The sequence below is a fragment of the Eleginops maclovinus genome, chromosome 2 (genome assembly GCF_036324505.1).
Source record: "Eleginops maclovinus isolate JMC-PN-2008 ecotype Puerto Natales chromosome 2, JC_Emac_rtc_rv5, whole genome shotgun sequence".
In the NCBI taxonomy this organism is placed as follows: Eukaryota; Metazoa; Chordata; class Actinopteri; order Perciformes; family Eleginopidae; genus Eleginops; species Eleginops maclovinus.
In genome coordinates this window covers 18,129,673-18,153,375 of record NC_086350.1, presented here as the reverse complement: position 1 = coordinate 18,153,375, position 23,703 = coordinate 18,129,673, and the positions used below count along the sequence as shown (strand labels likewise).

The following is a 23,703-nucleotide window of genomic DNA, read 5'->3' as shown; positions in this document are numbered from 1 at the left end:
TCAAAACAGACTTTTGATTGGCATTAAGTAGATGGATGGCATTACTATTACTATACAAATATTGGCAAGAAAACAACGCGGTATATTAAAAAATGAATGCTGAATAATTTCATATGCTGTGTTACATGACTGTGATTAGAAAATGCTTCATGAAATCTTCTTCAGAATACCTTTATTAGTCCCAAAATGGGAAATCTTCTTCATCTTTGTTTCTAAGAGTATATATGCACACATCATTCAACGATATTATAGTAAATTACATGGAGATTCCATTATACCTTTGCAATTTTAGGCAGAAATTCACTAAATTTGCCGCTGTCTGGGGCAAATTGACGCTGGGGTGCTGGCAGCAGTCTCTGCTCCACACAATGCTGCTGCTGAGAGCTGGAACACCAGAGCCCCGGAGCCGGAGAAATGGCCCGGGCCGAGGTCAACAAGGACCCATTTGGATGGGTGTGCCTCCAAAAATACACATCAATCAAGCCATACAGCATCATTGCCAAGCCGCCTGATTGGCTGTCGAAGACGCCAAGGGAGAGGAAATGCTAAAAATAGACATGACGGCCCATTTTGGCTTAATGAGCCCATGAGACATGAGTGCGCTGTCCAGGTCCCACCCTGTCTTGATCATGACTGGGAGACAAAAAGAACCTAAGTGCTCTTGGCAAAAGCCCCTTCCCTCACAAAGCTTCTGTGTGTGCGTGTTTCAATGAGGCCTACAGTATAACACATGTTTAGCCTCACACATACAACACACACACGGCTGTTATTCATACTAAAGGTAGCAGTGAAGTGTAAACACAGTTCTGAACCATGGCAAGGCCTAATGTAATCCAGCTGTTCTGCGCTGTGTGTGTGTCTGTGCTAAAGCTACAATTTTACCCCCGCCATCAAATGCTCCTAAGAGAACTTAAAAGTTATATTTAGATTTTATACAGCAGTTAAGGCAGGCTGAGGCTGGTTAACCCTAGAGCCACAAAAAGGGGAACCAGATCCTTTCTGCTCCGACTGACAGAGAGCAGAACCTAAATCTTTATTAAACTCAAGCACAACAAGGCACAGCTCTGCAACCGAGATGTGGTTGCAGGTAGAACCAAGGGCAATTCAGTCGGTAATGACCAGGAAAAACATTCTGATAAGCCAATGCTGTGCAAACAACCAAAACAGAAAAAATGAAAATAGCACCTCCCTGCCCTTTTGGAACACTGTGTCCAAACAAACAGTGCAGCACAGCCAAAGGGGCACACAGGAGGGCGAGAGGAGAAGTTGAGCCCAGCTGACGAACTAGCTGACTTTGGGCTGCATGCCATTTCACTCCAACCTCTCTTTATCTTCTCTCCTTACCAACACCGAAACCTGCAACATATAACCCTGTTAAATCAGCAAGAGGAGGATGACTATGTGCCGTCACCGTCCCATAGTCATCCTCCCTCCCCCTCCCTCCCTCCCTCCCTCCCACAAGGCAAGATAACCCTTGTGTCTGACTACAGCAGAATCTCTGCCTGCTACAGCAGCACTGTCCTCAAATGTCTCCTACAAAACCGCAGCAGCATAACAGAGACACTGAATGTGGGAGGGGAGGAGAGGAGGGGGTCAGATGGAGAAGTTAATCAAGGTCTGACAATGTGAGTTAAAGAATGCAGACAGCTACATACCATGACCACAACAACAACAACAACAACAACAACAGTAAAGGGGAAGGAAAGGTCAACAAGGGATGAAAACTAGAATAACTACCGATAGAAGAAGCAGTCGCAGCACACGAGAACCCCCATCCGGTCAGTGGTGTAGCAGAGCCGGGGTGATGAGGCTCCGACCGACCCGTAGCTCCCTTCCTGCCTTTCACCTCCCCCGTTCCTCTCGTGCAAACTTGGCTACAGGTGCAGCAGCTCCGGCATAGCACCTTGTGTGTTCGAAGAGCAACGGCCTCTAGCTGTAACGCCAGTCATGCAGGACGGACGGACGGCGGGAGCGAGGGATGCAGACAGGCCGTTCAGGAAGTGAGACGAGCAAACGCGCAGAAATACACTTTCAAAACAAAATCACATTCACAAAAGCGGGCACACTGCTCCGAGCATGTTTCTCTTTCCCTCTCTCCTTTCCAACTACTGCAACTGCCTCACTTTCACACTCTTGCACTTCTCTCTCTCTCTTTCTCTCTCACTCCCTCCCTCCCTCTTTCTCTCTCTCAGTCCCTTGCTGGCTTCCACTTGAAAGGCGGGAAGATTAGCTTGGCAAACAGCGTCCCATAAACAAACTGCTGACTGCTGGACAGCACAGGGTGGACTGCAGGGGGGAGAGAGAGCAAGAGCGAGAGCAAGAGACAGAGAGGAGGGAGGCAGCAATCTCAGCCATCTGTATACATCCTATCTCCACCCATCGCCCATACAGACCAAACACACGGAGTCAAATCCTGTCAGAGCTCTCTGGAAAGTGAATCATTGCAGTGAGGAGAAAGCCCCTTCATGCTTTTGCACGTGCGGTGATTTGAAGACAAATGATAACAGCAGATGGCTAATTTTCAACTCTTCAGTCAACAGTGCACACGTGTGAAGGCATGCAGCACGGGATGCACACGTATACCGTTACCATGGACCGTTCATTCACACAAGTGATGCGGCGGTACAGGAGGGGAGGGGGCTAGTGCAGAGACAAGCCCACAGAAAGTCGGCCAGTCACTGCAGAATGCTTGTGTTGTGGTTTGGCCGAACAAGGTGAAGGACACACTGGGTGAATCATGGGCCTCATTACACCTCTCTCCTTTCTTACCAGCATCACCTAATAAGAGCAATCACTTTCTTTTGTCATCAGCTGTTCACTTGCTTCTTTGTTCATCAAAAGGCACACAAGCACTTTGAATAAGGACTGCGGTAAGGTCTAAAATGGAAGGGATAGCCGACCATGACGAAGGGAGCAGCTGATGCTCAATGTCAAACTCTGCCCCTGTTCAGAGGAAACAAATCACTGCAGCAAAACAAGGCTGAGAGACAACAGAGGCAGAGACAACAGTCACCTTCAGAAGACGGCGGCTATTTAGCGACTGCAACTTCTCTTATTCTGTCAGCAACTTATCAAAGAGCTCCTGAACAGTGAGACAAATTTAACAGAAGCCAGAGCAAGAGGATATTTTTCACCGAACTAATGTGCACAACACAGCGTTTCCTCCCTCTGCTGATCTTCTCTTCTTATGTTCTTTTTAAAATTAAAGATGACAAAGACGGATCGCGGCTGCCCGGCAAAGCACATCTATACCCCATGACGTCATACCTCCTCCAACACCTCCTCCTCCCTAGAAGCATATCACCAGGAGCTGCAGCTACCAGGCCTCCTCTCTTACTGTTCAACTACCTCATCCCTCTCACCTGCACACACACACATAAACACATGTAACACAAGGATGCAGGGGGGGGGGGGTAGTAACACACAATTGTCTTGCACACACTTCCTTAGTGAAAACAGAAAGGGGAAGAAGGGGGGTGGGTATAACAGGCGATCACATTGTTACCACATTTTAAGCTGTGTGATGAATGGGTGTTTAGCACTCATTAATTCTGCTTTGTGTTTCAGTACCTAAAAGCCAGAGTCAGGATGTGGGTTTTGTGTGTGTGTGTCAAGTACAGCGGAAGGCCATATGCCAAGGAACAACGTGAAGGGGAAAGGGAGTGCCACAGGGAAAGTGTAAGAAGTGAAACTGCCATTCAATCAACTGTCACTTTTTAAACAATATGAGAAAGTTCTCGTGGGTCGCCTTGTGTTGTGTACTTCCTCCAAACGTTTGGTTCTTATCACAAAATCCAGACAAAACAATAAAAGCAAGACATCCGCTTGATTCAAGAAGGCTGTGGGACTTGGTTAGCGGATGGCGGGCAGACAAAGAAAGAATGCTTCTTATAAACTTGTGACTGGGAGAGATAACACAAAGAGGGGGGGCAGAGAGGGAGACCGAACCACTTGGCAGGGGAAAGACCCAACTCGTGATTGGGTTTAGAAACGCCAGGACATGAATAGAGGCTGTTGCATCATGTCAAGGGAAAGTGAGTTAGGGGGGGAAGAGGAAGAAACACACAGCGCACATCATTCACACTGCTGCACACATAACACAAACACATACAAAGTTGCTAGGTGATGGGAAGGCAAGAAGGAGGTATTTCTCTGGAGGGGAAAGAAGGAGAGAAAGATAAAGAAGGAGGGAGAGGAAAGATCATTTTGGTGTTTTCCATAATGGAATAGAGGAGACAAAAGAGTTAGAGCCCACCCCTTAAAGCAAGACAGACAGGTTTCTCCTGATCAAACCTCACAGACTGAACTACACGTGGAATCAAGGTACCATTGAGAGGAATAGACATGATATCATCAATGTCTGAGAAGACAAGTAACAAGTGCATTTTTAACATCATCAAAAATGAACAAACATGCTGTATTTTTCCAATTTCATATACATTCAGTGTTTTTTTAGTTTTTTTTTTATCAGCTGTATCCTCAAAAGACCTTAAAGACCTCATGACACGTGGAAAATAAAGTAATATACATACACACATTGAAAGTACACATACAAAATAGTCACTTGAAGTTGGTTTTAATCATTATGATAGAGAAATTGAGTTTGTACGGCCTTTTAAAAGTGCGATTTTTGCGATCTGCTACCGACCTTCCTATTAGTCAGTCACATGACCTATGACGTACACTCCGGAACGGCTCCTTGGTCAAGACACTATCCCACCTGTCACTCACGACTATCCTGACACCTGTCAACAACATGGATTCTGACAACTCCGATTCATCCTCGGATCCTGACACATTTTTCGAAGTGGCAGAGTCCGACCCAATGCTGGAGGACAATGTGAGGGGCGTTATGCCCTATAGATACGAGCCATACTTGGATGAGTTGGAGCCACAGGGTTCTACGGAAAGTTCGGATGGCGAGGCAGAAGGCGCTGTTGGTGGTGCTGCTGTGGCAGACGGTCGGATGCCTATGGATTTTGGCAGACTACAGCACGTGGAATGGTAACTTCCTTCTTGTTCACTTTTCTGACAATGAACACTCCGTAAGATATTGTACTTTGTAATATCCACCACAACCAGCGTTTGCACCAGCGAGCATGTGTGTGTGCAGTCTGCCTCCTCACCTCCCAGAATTAGCCAAATAGTCACCATTACTAGCCTACAGATCGCAAAGGGCCATTGTTGTTTCCCGGTGCTTGTCATAGTCTTAATCTTTATTTAGTTATGTTATTTTTTTTGAGAGCGATGAAAATACCAATTAGGTCTACTATATTAGTTTGCCCTGCGTCATACTCATACAGTAGCCTATGCTATAACCCAGTAGTAGCCTATGCTATAACCTAGCTCCTGACCAGTGGCCATCCTTCCGCGATTAGGCTAGTTCTACGTCGGCTTTTCACGCGAATCAACCCATGACATTGACACTTTGTAAAGTTCTGTGACAATTGTAAGATTGTTTCAAGCCCCTTGCCTTTATCTGTTATATTTTAGGTGTTCTTGTGGGAGATGTGAGCCAATGCCACTGGTAGTGGAGTCGGTGTGCTGCCGCGAACAGTCAAGAGTGTGCGAGAGGAGAGAGGAGGAGGGAGCAGACACCCGCTGCATCACAGAACATTCTGGCTTTGAGCCAGTTTGTCTGAATCTGCATGTTCTGCGCACCGCACATTTCCACTATCGGCAAGAATACGGGGATGTAGAGGGAAACGAGTGAGTATACAATCCTATTGTAAAATCATTTGTATGGACTAGTAGGAATTGTATGATTTGATATCACCAATGACGTAAATGTATGCGTAAAACGAACTGTCATGTAGGTTACAGTAGGCCTAGGCCTACATCTAAAACACCTGTGTTTTTCTTCTGATTTTCTTTCAACTTTTAGGTGGAAGAGGTACACTGGATACAGACAGTTTGTGCGATGGTGCTACGAGTACCTGGGAAGACATGTCAGGGTCCCCATACCTTCCTGTGTGGTGTGGTGTATCCGGAGAACTTTTCCCTCCATTGATTACAGGGGGTTCCAGGACACCAACAGCCCGTGATGATACATGTATGCTGTTAACTTGTTAATTTTGTTTTTTTAGTTTAAATACATGAGTTTGTAAATACATGAAAATGAATGTCAATACATGATACCTCTGGCTTCACATGAATGTGTCTTCATTTTTACAACTTACAACAGCTTACAACAAATAGGCCTAGCAAATCAATTTACACCTTCACCATGGAAGGGTAGCTGATATTTTTGATCATACGGTGTCTAAGATGTGCTGTACTTCAGGGACAATGCAATACAAGCCCACATGGATAAGGGGGAAAACTGTAGCAACACAGACATACTACACACCCTGTAATGACACTTTTCAGAACACCAAGGTGAGGATGGAGCAGGAGGTTCCCAACACAGTAAATCAAAGCACTCACGGCAAAGATGAAATTAAGTTTGTGTTTATTCCATTCAGTCCGGTTCTCATGTGTACATTTAGGTGTTATTTGTAATGCTAAAGCGGGTCATATGTGCATTGACTGCTGCCCTCTTATCCGGCTTTTCGAATGATGCATTGAGTGGCTCTGTAACAGGGGACGGGTCTGGGATGTCAAAGTCATCACCGTTGTAGTCCTCACCTCGACACATGGCCTCCACCATCCGCATCAGCTCTTCAGCATAGCCTGTTGCAGAGGAATATGGGACAAGGTTCAAATTAATCCAACCATAGATATGACACACGACTATGTACATCTCAAAATACAAATCATATCTGCAATCAACTTTCTATTATGCTTACCAAAAGATGGCTCCTGTAAGACTTTCCTCACAATGTAGCCGCCCTTCTTATACTTTGGATACCGCAGGTTGAACATCATCTCGCCATCGTGTCTGCTCCGCTGCTCCCTGTTGGCATTCTCGTTGAAATGCAAAGCAGCCAGGATCCCTCTAAGAACAGAACACAAACAGAATAATCAGGAACAAGATGACCATTCTTAACAGCGAAACATAAACAAGTCAACCCAAAAGAGCCCATGTTACCCCTCTATTTATCAGGTTGCACTGCCTAACAGTGGCTGCCCAAACCAGGCACAAGGCCCTGACCCTTGCCTACAAAACCACTTCAGGACATGTACATTTCCTGTGCACTGCAAATGTTGCAAGCTGTGATTTTGTCCTCGATTGTAAGTCGCTCTGGATAAAAGCGTCTGGCAAGTGTAATGTAATAGAATGTAATAATGTCCTAAAAGAATGTTTCACGGAATATTTCTTTGATTACCTGCTCTCCATCCCTTTGTATGAAAAGTGGCACATCTTTGGCGCAAAGTGGGTAATCACGCTATGGAATGCTTCGAGGTAGGATGTCTGGTGTGACGGGGACAGGCGTTGTATATCTGCACACAGCCTCTTGTTCCGGATGATCTTCTCCACTTCAATAGACACCTTCGTATCTGAAGAACATTGTACAAAATACATGTAAATTATGCAACATGATGCAACATGATACTGTGATCACAATCTCTGTAAAATAAACATTAGGAGTATACTAACGACAACTCAGCCACGGTTTACGCTGTTCCCTGCCTTCCAGGACTCCGTGCGCACAAGAAGAGAACAGTCCCTCGAACCCGGTGTGCCTGTTGTGGATGTGATCGATGACTGATGTCCATTTGTCCACCACAAGTTGTCCACTGCCAGGAGGCGTCGAGACCACGGACCAGTACAGATGGTTTATAATACTTCCCACCCAGGGTTTGAGGTCCTGGCAACCTCTAGTTTGTCCAAGGCTCTGCAGCTTCTTCTTGACACCTGAGTAAACATGTGTAGATGAATAAATAAATAGAAATCTAATGTACTGCTTGAAGGTCTTGACTCCAAGGGCATAACTAAAACCCTTTTTAGATACATGAACAGCCTGTAATAGCCTGAAATAGGCCCTGTCCTCCACACACACAAGGATTTCACACATAAAATTTGTCCAAACCCAAAAAATCATATCTTTCAAAAAGGAATGTCAAGGTAGTGCTTCAAGTCTCTCTTAAAAATTACATTAAACAGGTTTAAACATGTTGCACTTACTCTTGGCTACATGCCATATGTCAAACTGGTGCGTGATGTCTGGATGGTCCTCTCTAATCATCATGTTGATGCCTATGTGTCTGTCTGTCACGAGAGTTCCGACATCCACAAAGCCCTGGACTTTCTCAAGGGATCGCTGCAGTCCCACTTTCTCCATGTGGTAGGACCCTCCAACCTCATTGCTCTAAAACATAAAAAGCAGGAGATTTTGATGAGCATAACATTGACTAGTATAAAATTGTCCTTACTACGACAGAAGAGTGTGTTTTCTATACTGGGCAGGACTCACATAGAGGCATAATACATCTGAAATGTACCTGTACAAGTTGTACGTCAATAACAGCTGTTTTCCGGAGCTCCATTGTTGAGTAGGTGCCGTACTTAGCGCAATGCCCTGGGGTGTCGGCACGCCCGTCACCACCACACACGATGGGTTCCCCTTCTGCCTGTAGCAGACAGAGCATGGCAAACTGCTGCTCGCCCCAAACTCGCTTCACAGCTTTGAAAAGCACCTGGTCCTGATGTCTGAAGAACGATCTTTCCGACATCACAGCAACGCCCAATCTGGATAGGACACGCAGCACCTTGGTGACAGTGGCCCCACTGAAGAGAATGGCAGCGGACAACAACACATTCCCAGCTGCTGTTCTGCCGAAGAAAGGTTGACTGTTCCATAGTCCTTGGTTCCCACATCCCCCGCACTGGATGGTGACCTGCAACTGTGTTCCTACTTCTTTACACTGCCAGGACAGTGACCTGCTCCCACAAAGTCCACAGCTGCACCATGTTGACAACAGCGTCACCAGGCATTCCCAGAACACAAGAAAAACGCTACCTGCTGGCGCCTCAGGTGGCGGCACTGGTGGAGTATTGTGTTCAGGACTCTCTTCAGCTGAATCATCAGAGGACGGCAGCTTGTAGTCGGGATCATCTGTCGACATGTTGTCATCTGAGTCAGAGCCACAAGAGGTTGAGTTGTCGGTGTTGTGAAAGCAAAAGCAGTCATCCTCAGTCTGAGTCCCAACAGTGACCATTGATGTAGTAGCCTGCACACCTGGGGAAAAAACAATGTTTAGTATATAGAAATCAGTGTCAGCTTGAAGGAAATCTTCATTCAATACACACAACTTTTTGTGAAGCTTGCTCGCACTAGTAAATTTGTAGATTGTAAAATAGTCTTTTCCTAAGACAGATAGTTTTTCCAACATTCTTGTGTAGATGTGAAAATAGATGTTTGACATAGAAAAGGATTGTCATTAGTGATGTATCTATCTACACAAGATGCAATGCTGAAAAGACCCGTTTCCCCGGACATCTGTTTGGCTAAAATACGTACATAAATGATAAAATACCTTTAGTCCGTCCCCTTCCTTTGAACTGCATAGCCACCGTCCTTGTTGGTGGCCTCAGACACACTTGAACGGAAAAGTCACTGTGCTGATCTTCTGTTGAATTCACCTGAATAAATAAGTAAGTAAATAAATAAATGTGTGTATACATATGTGTGTGTGTGTAAAAGTTAAAAAAAAAACTAAAAAATAGAGTTTCCTTCCAACACAGGTAACCTAGTAAAAAGTAGACCAGTGTATTTGTCTTACAATCAGCTGATTCTGCACTGGTTGAATTGAGTTTGTGGTGGGTCCTTGTTAGGTTTTTAGTGTTTTTCAGTAATGACAGTCCATCTATCTAGTTAGGTACAATGGAGTAAATGGTGTAACGGTTATGTTATATGTGCTACTGTTGTAATTACACCACAAAAGTACTTTTACTTTTAACACCTCTGGAGATGGTGAGGGTGAAGGTCTGAGAGAGGGGGCACTGGCACTTGATATACTGTAATGCTGTGTGTAGTTAGTCAAATAAAATCTTTAGTCAGTAACTTAGTTGACCTGAACGCTTTCCGAAAACTTACATCAGTAGATGGGTCCCCGTCAGGAAAGTCATCGCTTTCCTCTTCAGCAACATACTCAGACTGGCATTCCTGTAGTACCTGAAACATAAATAAATAAATCACAAGATTTAGCGTGAGTTGGAGGGGGAAAAAAACGCTACCGCAAACCTAAAACAAACACTTGAGACTTGACTTTTTGCTAACACTCTGAGGTGAACTTAGCTGAATAGCTAAAGCACTTAGCACTAGTAGCCAGCTGAGCTGAAGTGTTCAGAGCTAGCGCCAACTTCAACTATGAAGAACCACCGCAAGCTGTTTACACAGTGCCAAACACTCATTCCTTTGCATTTCATTTCCCTTCCATTATTAAAATATAGTCCAAAATAAGAAGGTACGTACCTCCAATCTCTGCCTTTTCTCCAGAGCATGAGACCTCCGGCTCTTGACGTCGCCGTTCGCCCCCGGGGCTAACCTCGAGCTTGTCCCTCGATGAAATATACGCGGAACCGAATTGGGCAGCAAAACCTTCTTCAGACGAACATCAATACCAAGCTGCTCCTTCAGAGCGGGGATCGAGTCGTAGCACTCCTCTTCAAAATGCGCTGAGCAAAGTACAGACGACGAGCTTGGCTTCCATACTGTTCCTTTCGGACCAGCTCTTGTCCTACAAACTTGTTGCGTCCAGAGTTCACACAAAGCAGGGTCTTTCGGAAACCGATGAAGGGTAAAACCGTTCTCCCTGGTGTTTGAACAATACGCTGCAACACACCGCTCAGGCATGTTCTCAACAAAAATATTAAGAACAAAACTTTAAAGATGCTAAAACTGCGAGTACGACTTACTGTGACTAGAAATGATCAAGGTCAAGGGTGGCAGCAGGTGCAATCAGGTCTAAAAGCGTTCCGGAGCATACGTCATCTTTATGTTGGAACGTTGTCAAGACACTGGCCTGTGGATTTCAGTGGCTTGCGTACAAATTTCGAAAATAACAGAGAACCGGGCATATTTATCACAATTATGTATTTCAAATCGAAAATAAAAGTTATTTTAGACTAAATAAAAAAAGGTAGTCTCTAGGTGTCATGAGGTCTTTAACATATGGTTGTAATAAAAAGTCAGCATTATTGAAGATATTGTAGGATATTTTTAAAAAAAGTCACTATGGGCACCCTTGTGCGGAAACACACACAATGTGAAGTGGTTTATGAGCTGAGCACATCCCAAATCGTGCCTCCGTCCCCTCCACATGGATAACACATTATCAAGTTACCGCGAACATTTGCAGCACTTCTCTTACCTATTTAGCGTATAGGACCCGTTCCTTTTAAACCTCATCCTGGACGACAGGAAACGGATAAAGAAATCCAGAATTGACGGTGTTTCAGCTTTTTGTCGCAGCCTGAAAGCAACAAACCCCGCCGAGTCTCTGTGAGCTCTGCACGGCTGCAGAACGAACAAACACACGCCGAACAATACGGAGTCGCAGTCCTCTCTCACTCCTCCAGCACCTTTCTCTCTCTATCGTTTCTTCCCAGACCTCCTCTTCCTCCTCCTCCTCCTCCCTCAATCCCCCCTCGGTTTGGCTTCCGTGGGGCAGGGTTAACGACTCTTCAGACTGCATGCGTTTCGATTCAAACAATAAGAGCTCGTATCGGTAGCCAAGTGATGTTAAAAATAAAATCTCGTGATGTTATCACGGAGTCTGGTTGAGGCTGGGTCGGCTTTGTATGCAGAGCCTCGCTGACGTAAACCACCGCTTTTTTTACTCCTGAAAAAAGACCCGATGAAACTTGAACCTTTTCTTTCAAAACGTCCACATCTACACCCACTCCTCCGGCTCGGTTCGGCGACATAAAACGGAGCAAAAAAAACCCGTCTAAATAAAAGAAGGTATACCAGCCAGCTTCCTCCTTCTCCCGATTCGCGGTCTCGAGGAGGCTGTTTTTCCTATCTAAGGAACTATATATACACACACACACTCACACATTTATATTCCTCCATATACTTAACACAAACCAGACTCCACCAACACAACACAGCTCCTGTCGCCACCTGAACAGTGAGAGACGGATTTAAGGCTAAGAATAGTGCTGAGGATCCATTAATGCCATTTAAACCCAAAGAAGCCCGTACACCTTTAAGTACGTGTCTTTCTAATGGACACACACAAAGTCCACTTTACAGCACATTAGGCTATACAGAAAGTTTGTAACCATGCTTCAGCTTTTAACTGTTACATGATTGGCACATGGATTAAATTAGAGTGGATTAAAACAAATTGAAAAATAAGGGCTTTCAGTTCAGTATACTTCACTTCATTCCAATAGATAAGAAATAGTTGTACAGATGGCTATTTGTCTTGCAATACTGATAAAACTATCTTTTCATCTCTGCCACCATTGAACTCTTGAACTCCCACCAGGTGCAGCTGTGAGGACAATGACAAGCAACCATGAACAATGAACCAACATTGCAGACTGTCTGGAGCGTAATATTGGTGCTTTGCAGCATTTTCAGCATCCTCTCTGGCAAACACAATGAGAATTGACAATAAAATGAGCTGCAGGAATGTAAAATATAGGGAATATTTAAAGTGAATTTTGAGCAGACACGGAGGTGACACTGGAATGACTTTACAATGGAGAAGTGTGATCTTTAACGCTGCACCCAGACACCTCCTGCCTCAAGCATGCCCTCAGGGAAGAGAGCTCACTGCCCCTGAAGATCTTAACGCCAGTGGGAATGTGTGGGTGTTTACACAAGCTACAGCTCAGGTAGGGAGCTCTTGTTTTGTCAAGTTTGGATTTTTATGGTAATGGTTTAAAAACAGAAAGCAAAGGAGAAGGATAGATGGGGAGAAAGACAGTGGGAATATGTTGAGGGCCAGACCACAAAGACTGAAAAATGGAAAGACCAGATGGGCTTCTCTTACAGCCAATTGAGGAAGCATTGAGGTGGGGAGGAAGACATACAATAAAAGTCCAAAACTGGTTTCAAATCCATGACTTTTATGGCTACATGTAATGTGCTTTAATAGTTGTCGAGACTAAAATATGTTTTAAGAACTTTTATGAAGCTTTGTGGATGAAAAAAATAATAAAGCAGCTATTTTTAGCTGAAAACTTTAAAAGTTTAAATCCTCTATGTTTTTGACAGTGATTAAATAAAGGAAAAATAATCTATCACTGAAAATCCATCTAATAAATAATGAATTAACTAACTTGTGATTAACTTTTGTGTGTATAGGTCTGGAAGGATTCCAGTACATAAAGATGAATCAGGCAAGTGGTGAGTTTAAGTGCATTCAGGGTGATTCAGGATTACATCATGGGAGTGCAGTTGTGTGTGTGATTCCTGCACTGCCGCAAAAGCACTCAGGCTCGGTTTCAACGACTCCAAGATCGTTTATTACAAAAAGAGCAGCCTGGCACCAGAACTGCTGATCAATGGCATCACTGCTGCTGCTCCTTCAGTCACTGCAGAGTTACACAACAGCCACTGGAGGGAGGAGAAGAGGAGGAGGAGGAGGATGCTTAGATGACTAAAGGAGGAAGATGGTTGACAGAAAATGAAAATACTCTCTAAAGACAGAGAAGGCTTGGAGGAAAAAAAGAGGAGAACACTGTGGACCACAGAGGCACAATTAGCCAGAGCTTTATTGATGCGGTTCCAAAACAACACCCCTCCTTCCTCCCTCCTATTCAGGCTCAATTCATTCCTCCTTCCTGCACTTATTCATTGCCTGCACCTTAGCTTCCCTTGATTTTATTGCTCCTTTCGCAGTCCCCTTCATTTAGCTAATTTGAGCTTTCTTGCTCCTTTGGCAATCCTTAATTCTATTCAAGCCCCCCCCCCCCCCATCCCTCTCCTCCCTTCTGTCCGTCCAGTACAATCCCTGTCCACATTCCTCTTCCTGGTGCATGTTGTGCAAGAATGTTGTGGGCCTTAAGTGTGTCTGTGCATACAAATGGCGTTAAAAAAGCATGCCTTCTTCCTCATCTGAGGAGAAGGCTGCACCTTTACTCTTTAAGATCAAGGATAAAATAAAATACATGTCTTCATTCTCTGCCTTGTTTCAAGTGACAGAGAAGCTTCCAGAAAAAACACTAATCACTGGCTGTGGAATAGCCCTGGCCCCTCCACTCCCACACAGGCTTTCCAGGAATACTTTGCACATTCAAACACTGAACCGCAGCGCGCGCACACGCACACACTGAACCGCAGCGCGCGCACACGCACACACTGAACCGCAGCGCGTGCACACACACACGTGGCTCCAGCAACTTTATTGCATGTGAGAGGAGATCTTTAGAGGGACAGTGTGCCAATATCTCTAGCAAACAGCTGATAGCGACAGAGCAGACACACACGCACACACACTGCTTTCAACAGTAAAGCCAAAAAAAGAGGCTGGATCTTGTGAAAATACCAAGATGTGTGTATTATGAAATGTAATGTACCATAAAGGTCTTTGCTGCCAAGTACTATGAATGTACTATTTCTGTCATGCACACAGCACCATATGTTTCAACACACACCCAAACAAACACACACTGAGCTCAATGAGAGGTATATGTGAGCTGGGGCCATGCCAAGAAGTGCAGTATGAAAGGGCCTATATATACGGCCAGGCTGGGCGACGCCAGGGGTCTGTCAGTCTGTCTGTGTGTCCGTCTTTCACATACAGCCTGGTCTATAGTGAGGGAACACTACTAACAACTCACCTTTATAGTTACTTCAGTCGGTCTGCCTCTCTGTCTGCACATTTTAACCATGATAATAAAAATTAAAAAACGACATTGAATAAGTTTTGCACTGTTTATAAATGTATGAAAAACTACAGAACTTCCATCATACAATCACAAAGCACAGTTTTTCTTTCTTCAAAAAAATAACTTGTAAAGTAGCACATTCAATATGTTATTGATAGAATATATTGTATCTTAAACATAATTACTACAAACAGAGACATTTGAAATTGATAATTATGTCACATTTCATTAGGTTATATAATATATACACAAATGGGCTATGGCCGGTGGAGCATGGCGTGTTTGAGTTAATTTGCCTTTGTGGACATTGCATGTTCTGCAATTGTTCTATCGTGTGACTATTCATAACATCGCAATGTCGAAAGATATACCGTGCAGCCCAGTCCATTTGGTCACCATGTAGGCTTCTGTTACTTTTCTCCAACACTGACTACTAAGCTGAGGGAGCTTCTCATAAAATAGTCCTACTACGAGATACTGGTCTTTCATTACAGGACAGTTAAGTGTAAAATAATGGGCAGAATGGCGCTAATGTTGACATTTTCTCAGATGTCTCCTGGATGCCCCTAAAGGCAAATGTTATGTCTGTGTGTTTCTGCCCTCTGCATCCAATCAGTATTATCTTTCTATATCTAGACAGCTTTGGTTTCGATCTAAATTCCAGGAAATTAAATGCAACTTTACCCATGCACCGGTCACGGCTCAGGCATTTTGGAATGTAATGCTAAGCGCCAGCTAAGGAAATCCATCTAATTTGTTAAAGAAATAAGTGCCACCCATTCATTTTCCATAGTTATTTTGCTGCTACAAGTTGGAATACACCAAAGCTATGTAGGAACCATTAGTAGTTATAAGTCTGCATTTGATTGACTATTGGTCAGACAGCCAGTGACAATATACATTTTATAGAGAAAATGATTCATCTTAATATATTCATCACAATTATGATTGTTTTACTTGTTTTTTCTTGACATATGCTTTAAAGAAGCCTGCAGGGAGATGACATTTAACATTTGTGAAAAATAGACAAAAGTGGGCTTTTTATAGGATGATTTGAGTTATTTTGACCTTTTAGGTTAGAAATATAATTAAACTAATTAAATTCGTTTTTCACTACTTTAATTTGATTCCTGGGAAGTCTGGAGAAGACTTTTGAAACATGACGAAAACTTTTGTGAAAATAAATCTTTTCATGTGCAATTTGCGTATACAATTAAATACAACACAAAGGGAAAATCACTGATTGTTTGGGATGTTCACCAGTCTGCACCTCTATCCTGGACCCTTTTTGGTAGAGCACTCATTTTGTGTTGTTAGGTCTATGACGCCACCTACTGTTAACCAGAACAAATGCACCGTTGTGAAGTGAGCACACCAGCCTCTTCCCTTTCTCCTTCTCTCTCTGGGGCTGCGGTGCCAAGTGAGGCATGCTGGGCCTGGAGAGCAGTGATGAGAGAAAGGCAGCAGGCTGAAGGTGGAGGCCATCACTGATGTCCCGATGACTGGTATGCACTCTGGTATTGATGGCATGCGAACAAAGTCTCTGCACCCGTGATGGATGGGAGGAGGCCAGGATAGAAGATTAAAAAAAGAAAAATGAAAAAGATAAGCGATGCAGTGACGCTGACGCATGGGTGACGTCCGGTACTGCTGCTATGTAAAATGTGAGTCTTCGGAGGCATGTTATGAATGGAGAGAGAAAGGAGGAATGTAGTGGTAAGGAAACCACTAGGGCGAGTGGTTGAACACCTATAGGATCTTTTGTAAAAAGAAAAAAGAATACAAATAATATTAAAATAAGCTGAGAAAGGTTTCACATTGGTAGAAAACCTTAAAAAAAACTTATGATGAGAGGTGGAGATATTCAATGCTTCTGTTGCAGTGAATGAGAAATCATTTATCCAATTTATCCTTCAGCTAAATATGAATAAAATAATCAAAGACAAATTAAATCCGTGGCTCTGCAGAGAGAAGAACACAACTATTGATCCCCGTGTCTGCCTGTGGCTGGTGGTGGACTGGTATTGCCAGTTTAATAGGGTCATGTGGTACTGCACTGGAAAGAGTCGACAGACCCCGGTGCACACTGGGTAGGCCTGCGAGCGCTGATTACGCAACAACATGTTGATTTCATGCTCATTGGATCGCTCTGGTTCTCTCACTTCCCCTGCCCGCTTCTGTTCTTCAAAACACTTTGATCTACATCTCTTTTCATGCCACAAACTTTCTGCCACAGCTCTTTTTCTTTTGAATTGTTTTCTGTCTCCTCAATAACACACACACACACACACACACAAACACACAGCTAAGTATGCTCCACCCTCTCTTGGAAAACAGTGAACTCATATGGCCTGCTAAAATCAATATGATTGACCAAACAAAGTTACCTAACTGCTGACAGGTACTCATTTTCCTAGCAGCACTTCCCTGTCTACTCAGAAGTCATGTGTACTGGGTATGTGCTGCCCTCTTGTGGTAAGAAATATGCTACATCCCTATTCTGTTAACCTATTAGTTCTTCAAGTCAAGCTAGAGTTGCAACACAGATAACTGCATGCATTTTTAAACAAATAAGTCCCTCAGCTGTGGCATGTTTACTACTAACTGTTAATATTACCAGCCAAGAGATGAAAGAAAGAGCCTGGCAAGCTATTACTGGGTGTCATCACATGTTGGGATATTAGATTAAAGGACATTTGAATAACTTTCAGGGTCATTTTAATCTAATTTCCTTAATGAGTATCCCCATTAGCTTCATCAAAAACAGAGGTTATCCTCCTTGGAAGCAGCCACAAAGCTAAATCACAGAGGCCTGATAGTTTTACTCTTTGTAAAATGGTGGCCAAATCAATAAAGATCTCCATTTCAGGATTACAGAGGTGGGGTATAAAGCAAGATTTAGTCTTTATAGTACTATAGTAAAAGTATTTTCACAATTTTTCGATGAGAAGTTTTATATACGAAATACGAATACTAAGCCTTTCAAGGGTTTGAGGGTCTGTGGGAACTCTTGTATCAGTATGGTGATAGCTGTGTTCAAAACACAAAGAACTGAAAATCAGCACTGCAGAAGCAGGGAGATTGAATGAAAGTCAGTAATTGATTCGAGCTCTGGCCGGACAGCAGCAGGCTGAGACAGGCTTATCAAAAAGGATGGGAAAAATGTAAAAGCGACATTCCTTTAAATCTATTAAAATCTCCTGGCTCGTGTGAAAACGCAGCAGAGAGCGTGTGTTGATCCCTTTAATCATGCTTTAATAGTGATTAATGCTAACAGTTTTTGTACATTTCCTGGCCAAGTACATGGCATGACGTCACACCAGTTTCCCAGAGGCCACTTCACTTCAATGTTGAATTAGCAAATATAAAATGTGGCACAAAGGCTAATTACCGATATTCAGGCAGGCAGTGCAGCTGCAGGGAGTCAGAGTGGGTATCACTGAAAGTGAAGGGGACAAACTGAGCAAGATGGAGGAGACCAAAGACAGAAAAAGACACGTGCAGCGGTGAAAGACGGTGCTCACGTTGCTGCTTTCTGATAAACTGTGGCGCAGTGACAGACGCCCAGCTGGAGAACTGCATGAGGAAGGCAGCGTTAACTTCCTGTGTTTGTGCTTTGCCTTCAGCGCTGAAGACTTCCTGCTAGCTACTGCTTCAGACTCCCTAGACTGGCAGGGAGGCAGAACAATGAGGAGGATAGGAGAGCACGTTACAGTACAGGGTGGGGCAGACAGGGGGATAAAGGAATCACACACACACGCGCACACGCCAAACATGAGGCCATATGCAAACAGAGCCACGGATACAGGTAAGGACACACGCCCAGTCCCAGTCCAAACAAGCTAATACATGCAGTGAGAGCATAGATAAAAGGGGAAGAACAGAGGCCAAAAAAGACCATGTGACCTCCAAAATGTTAGCTTCTGTCATTCAGTGTCAGACTGCACCAAGCCTCACTTTAACAGTATTAAAGGCAACGCAGCAAGACTGAAATGTTCTCCTCTTGAAAGAGTGCCTACCACCTCACTGAGTTTACATGCAATCCTCAGTGATTCTGTGAATTGTCCCAGCTGCGTGCAGTGCAGTGTATTTCTGCCCGCTCCCCTCCGGCCCTGAGCAACACATTAACTAATCAGAGCGGACCAAAACCCCTGACCTACTGTTCTTCTATGAGAGGAAACGGAAGTTTGCACACCAGACTAACGTGCAAACTGACACGTCATCTGAGGACAGAAACAGCTTATCGAGCGGATATCCAGCACACACACGTCAGTACGCATGTAGCCTCATCCAGAGTCATACATAGACCTTCAGTACTTCTATCTGTCGCGAGTGTCAAATGCTGGCTTTTGAAGTGGAGTCAGGAAGGTCCCAGGGACTGTTTTGAATGCGAGAATAATAAGGGGCAATCCACCTGTGTTGGGTTGACAGACATGAACTTTTACCAAGCAGGGAAAGTCCAATAAAAGAAGCGTGGAATTAATTGAAATGTAGGACATAGGAAATCATTTCACCAGTAAAAACATGATTATTTTAATCTAAAACTAATGATGCTAATGATTTTAGTACGTCAGAAGTATAACAATGTCTCCTGATTTGTCTTAATGTCGGATTATAGGAAAAATATACCCGTTATAATTTCACACTGCCCAAAAGGATCGGTTTATATAGCTTGTATTCAATTCACAGTTGAAAACTCAAAAGCTATTAAGTATACTATCAGATATTTCAAAAAATCTTCACATTTTCAGAATCTAACTTAAACAATTAACCCATTATCAGAATAAATGCAAACTGATAGTTGATGATAGAAATGCAACTACTCTTTATACAGTTCTCATTCCTTGTTGTGGCTCAAATTTGCTGAGCTTCTGTTAACACTCATATATAGTATTCCCTCCCAGCATTGAATCCCTCCTCATCAGACACAGTAAGTCACAGAGCGAAAGTAAGAAGCCATTGGTTTGCACCTTTAAAAACAGCTGTGTTTTTGACCTTTGGTATATTGGTTATGCAAAAGTGACCAAGTCAAGCTCAGTGCTGCCTCGCTGCACACAGAACAAGCACCACTGTCAACAACCAGAGAGAATGTGTTGGCCGCTTCTCAAAAGCCGAACCAGCGCAGCGACGAGGGAGAAGATAAAGAGAAGCGAGAGACAGGAGGTCAGGAGTCATTTTTCACTTTGCAGATCTTCTCCCTCTACTGCTCTTTTTGTAGGCTAATCTCTTCCATCTCACCTCCCCGAGCAGGCCAGCGCACTTAGCCTCATTTAACCAGCTAACGGCCGGTAATAAATCAGCCGCACACTCCTCACCTCTAATCTGTAGTAGCGTGTTCTGCTCCGCACACTCCCCCTGATATATGACTGAGTCGGGCCTCCAGTGTGAGGCAGCTACTGTAAGGGAGAAATCCCCTGCTGGGAGTGCAGGTCAGAAGCAGAAAACAAGACCAGGATGATAAAAACTGGGGATGAAAGAATAAAACGATAAAGAAGGAACATGGTCTTTCATTCCCAGCTGGAGTTTAAATGGCTTTGCACCAACATCTCTGTCTTGTCCTATTACACATCTTTTGGATTTTTTCGAAACAAAGCCATTCCTTCCTTCCTTCCTTCCCATGGCTTCATGGATTAAACTGTGGCAAAGTGAGCTGCTGGCCTTGCACCCACGCCTGGAGTCCTCATAATACCCTGTGTTCACAGCCAGTCTTAAGCGCAGCTAGCTTTCAACGTAGCTCCTACCGGGCGGCTGGCTCAGTGTTGGCATTTGTCACAAACCGCCCAACTCAAAGACAACCAGTGAAAAAAAAAAGACTTCGAGAATGTCACGTTTAACAGGACTACAGCTGGGGGCACAACAAAGAAAAGCTGCTTGACTGCGTTATAATGAAGTGCTGTGTAATGAGTTTGTGTATCAAGAGCAGGACTGAGCGTGTTCCTCGGTGTGGCCCTCTGTAAGCCCTCAGTCAGTCAGACTTAACCGTGTTTACACACACACTTCCTCAAGGGGATATCAGAGGCCTTATAGGGGTCAATCCTCTGTTGTGTTGTTGTGTTGTGTCCAGCCTTGAGCTGTCCTGCCTCACTCCTGGGAGGCCCGGTCAGCAGCTCCCATAAAGTGACCCTAACCCAGCAGCGGAAAAAAATCTGTCGACCCTGAAGCCAGCTCCCTCTCTGCACTCCCTTTGCCTTCGTTTCAAGTCAAACTCTTCCCGTAAATACATCTCCCTCCTCCTCCACATCCTTTTTTTAGATGTGAAGCACCTCCCGGAGCTGGCCTGTGACACGCTCACAAAATCACATGTTTAGCAGGCTGCAGAAGGCTGTGCACAAGTCAGGCTGTGTTAGATCTGCATATTGCTGATGTTGCATCCTGCAGGCAGAGGAGGGATAGGTGCTGCAGTTTTAACACTTGAATTGTTAATCAGAAAAAAACCAAGACATTTGAGGACATCATGAGGACTCTAGAATAATATTACAGGCATTTTAACTAATGCACTAATCCGATATTGCACTTCATATAATAAAGATTTTTCTTATTGCCACTAATATCAGATCTAGCTTTTTGAGTATCAGCCCGTTATATATGACATTTAAGTGGCATATTAGTGAATAATTAAATTAGTTAATAGGTGCTGTTAGGGTTTTCAGCTTTCTTTAGCTGTAAATGAGAGGATAATTATTAAGCTTTAATGTGTTGGCAGTTTACAATAGGCACTGGATGGTACAATCAGGGAGTGATTGCACATACTACTTTAAAGCAAATGTGCGTCTTTGTAGTTGCCGTAAAAAAGGGCTGTATTCACACTTTTAAGTTTAAGAAAATGTATAAAGTAGACATTTGTGTTCTGGTTTTGTCTTTCTGTGGGTATTTGTAAGCAACTGTGAGTATAACCGTGAAATAATATGTATATTGACTGAATATTATATACATAATATTAATATATTTTTAATGGTTATTTCATTTGTTACAGGGGCTAAAATAGGCTTTTCTTCTCCATGCTCCTTTCCACCATGTGCTATAAAAAGTGTACATGTTCCATTTTTACAATAACTGCCATGTGTGGAATAAATAAATAGATTTGAGTGTGTGGCATCATTTATAGTGTGTCTTTCCTTTAAGATCATCCCACATCAGAGCAACACTCTCCTCCACTCCCTGTATTCCCCCCCCCCTCGCTTGGCTGTCACAGTGGCAGGAAACTGAGGAAATGTACAGGCCATAAGGGCGGATTGGAGCCATACTGCAGGGTTGTCAGTGGACACATATAAAACATATGGTTGCTGGTGCGGGCCTGTCAGCTATTAAGCTTTTTATATCGCGGTTTCCCTCTAATCTTACTGAGAGCAGTTTAATATCTCGCCTCGACCATATCCACATGTGCTACGAGAGTGTTAACACACATATGCATGTAAGAACACACAAAGGAAATCCTGTTTCTGTTGCATCTCTTCCTATGGGTTACTGAACCTCTCTTGCCTTCATTCCTTCTCTTCAGCGATGTTAGCTTCTAGTTTAAACCTGCTCAACAAACCTAAAAAACACCACACCTCACCACGCCCTGCTCATGTTTGACTACGTTTAGTGCACCTTTTCTTCATTGGCAGGTCAGGCTGTATAAATTAAAGTCCATTTTTCTTTTTCTTTCATTTTGTTTCCTGGCACAAGACTGTCTCCACAACTCTTAACGGGAAGTAAAGAGTGTGATTACTGTAAATGTTTACTGGTAATGTTGATGACCTAGGATTCTACCTTTCCCCTACCTATTCCTTTCTTTATTGCACCTTAAAAGACAGGAGCATAAGGTAAACTACTCAAATCCAGGGAAACACCTCAGCGTCCCATAAATCACATGAGTCACAAAGACATAAACTGATGCAATGAGAGATACTCTCTACCCAGTTAACGCCTAACTGAGTTTAAAGAATTAAGTACAACTTCTCATGAGCTATTTTCCGGTTATTCTCAGCTGTTTTAAAGGAAGACAACTCTGCACAGATGTTACCCAGCAGAGGGTTAAGACAGGTTGAACATTTTTTATGGTAGAAGAGGCAGTCAGGATGCAAACCACCAAAGGCATCATTTTTACTTCCTGTCTAAAAGCGGCTAAACAGGAAGTGTTCAAAAGAAAGTCACTTCAAGTTCAAAAAGAACATCCTTCCGCATATTCACATTTTCATGTTCGAAAGGGGGGTGTTCACACTATTATCTACCTCTGACTATCTTTTCCCTTCCTTCTTCCTGTCCTTTATTCTCAGCATGGGCTCTGCTATGATTCCTGTAATCCCATTTAGAGAGGGTATCCACAGGGCTGATCAGTACATACACAAACATGCTTATACACATAAATCCAAGATTGCACACACCTACACGTAACAGCCAGGGGGGAGGTGGGTGTGTTATTGAGTATAGGCGATAAAAGAAAATAGCTGAGGAAAGAAAAACATTTAAGACGTAAAAGGAGTAGGAGTACAGCATTGAGGACTGAGATGAACTTGGCTCCTATGGTGTGTGTGTGTGTGTGTGTGTACTCGGTTTGCTTTGCCTGATGCAACGCAGAGATCTCTAATCCAATTACAGCCCAGACCAGCCTCTCGGCCTAGCCTCAGCCACCAAGGACAAACCAAGCTAGCTTACACCAACGCTAGCAGCCCACCGGCTCTACACAGATTTAGCAGCTCAGCCGAAGCCTCGGCCAAGACCACATCCCAGTGAAATAAATAAAAGCATAATTAAAGGCTTTCTCCTGCAAGACAAATAAGGTGTCTTATCTCGTTCTGGTTGAATGACGAACTACACTTTGGTTTTAAGGAATCAGAAATAGTCTCCAATGCTTTTGTTTGGCTCTCCGTCTGATGGCGTTCTTTCCTCTCTAGCCCGCTCACAGCTCCAAACCCAATCTCTGTCTCTGTGTCACCAGCGCCCGGGGCCCCTGCTGGTAAATCTCCTTCTCTGTCCTCTATTGCAGACCT

The 23,703-nt window shown here is 43.7% G+C and overlaps 3 protein-coding genes across 5 annotated transcripts in view; 1 reads left to right on the top strand and 2 right to left on the bottom strand.

The window, feature by feature from the left end:
- The window catches only part of mob2a (MOB kinase activator 2a), a 60,124-nt gene that overhangs the window by 27,425 nt on the left and 8,996 nt on the right, over positions 1 to 23,703 (bottom strand). The window contains exon 1 of one of the 3 annotated variants that reach the window (XM_063901362.1): positions 11,257 to 11,493. The exons of 1 other annotated variant lie outside the window; for it this stretch is intronic. In XM_063901362.1, coding sequence (XP_063757432.1) covers positions 11,257 to 11,294 — 38 coding nt within the window. In that variant the 5' untranslated portion in view covers positions 11,295 to 11,493. Of the gene's footprint in view, positions 1 to 1,737; positions 2,104 to 11,256; positions 11,494 to 23,703 lie in introns of those variants that run through there. One more of the 3 variants, XM_063901371.1, reaches the window with a different exon arrangement.
- Positions 4,490 to 6,673, top strand: LOC134876456 (uncharacterized). Its single transcript, XM_063901392.1, has 3 exons — positions 4,490 to 5,004; positions 5,494 to 5,709; positions 5,885 to 6,673. Exons 1-3 carry the CDS (start codon positions 4,757 to 4,759, stop codon positions 6,042 to 6,044), a joined length of 624 nt encoding a protein of 207 aa, XP_063757462.1. The 5' UTR covers positions 4,490 to 4,756; the 3' UTR covers positions 6,045 to 6,673.
- Positions 6,435 to 11,061, bottom strand: si:ch211-236l14.1 (uncharacterized). Its single transcript, XM_063901348.1, has 9 exons — positions 10,359 to 11,061; positions 9,981 to 10,058; positions 9,421 to 9,526; positions 8,386 to 9,122; positions 8,069 to 8,252; positions 7,541 to 7,798; positions 7,269 to 7,440; positions 6,789 to 6,937; positions 6,435 to 6,672 (listed from the first exon to the last, which is right to left on the bottom strand). The coding sequence occupies exons 1-9, from the start codon at positions 10,737 to 10,739 to the stop codon at positions 6,485 to 6,487; spliced, it is 2,253 nt and encodes a 750-aa protein (XP_063757418.1). The 5' UTR covers positions 10,740 to 11,061; the 3' UTR covers positions 6,435 to 6,484.

Bases quoted from the DNA above. Each gene is read 5' to 3' on its own strand.
- LOC134876456 (XM_063901392.1), top strand. From the start codon at position 4,757: ATGGATTCTGACAACTCCGATTCATCCTCGGATCCTGACACATTTTTC. The intron at 5,005-5,493 runs GTAACTTCCTTC...GTTATATTTTAG, and splicing joins AGACTACAGCACGTGGAATG to GTGTTCTTGTGGGAGATGTG. The intron at 5,710-5,884 runs GTGAGTATACAA...TTCAACTTTTAG, and splicing joins GGGGATGTAGAGGGAAACGA to GTGGAAGAGGTACACTGGAT.
- si:ch211-236l14.1 (XM_063901348.1), bottom strand. From the start codon at position 10,739: ATGCCTGAGCGGTGTGTTGCAGCGTATTGTTCAAACACCAGGGAGAAC. The intron at 9,527-9,980 runs GTAAGTTTTCGG...TTATTTATTCAG, and splicing joins ACGGGGACCCATCTACTGAT to GTGAATTCAACAGAAGATCA. The intron at 7,441-7,540 runs GTTAGTATACTC...AATGTTCTTCAG, and splicing joins TAAACCGTGGCTGAGTTGTC to ATACGAAGGTGTCTATTGAA.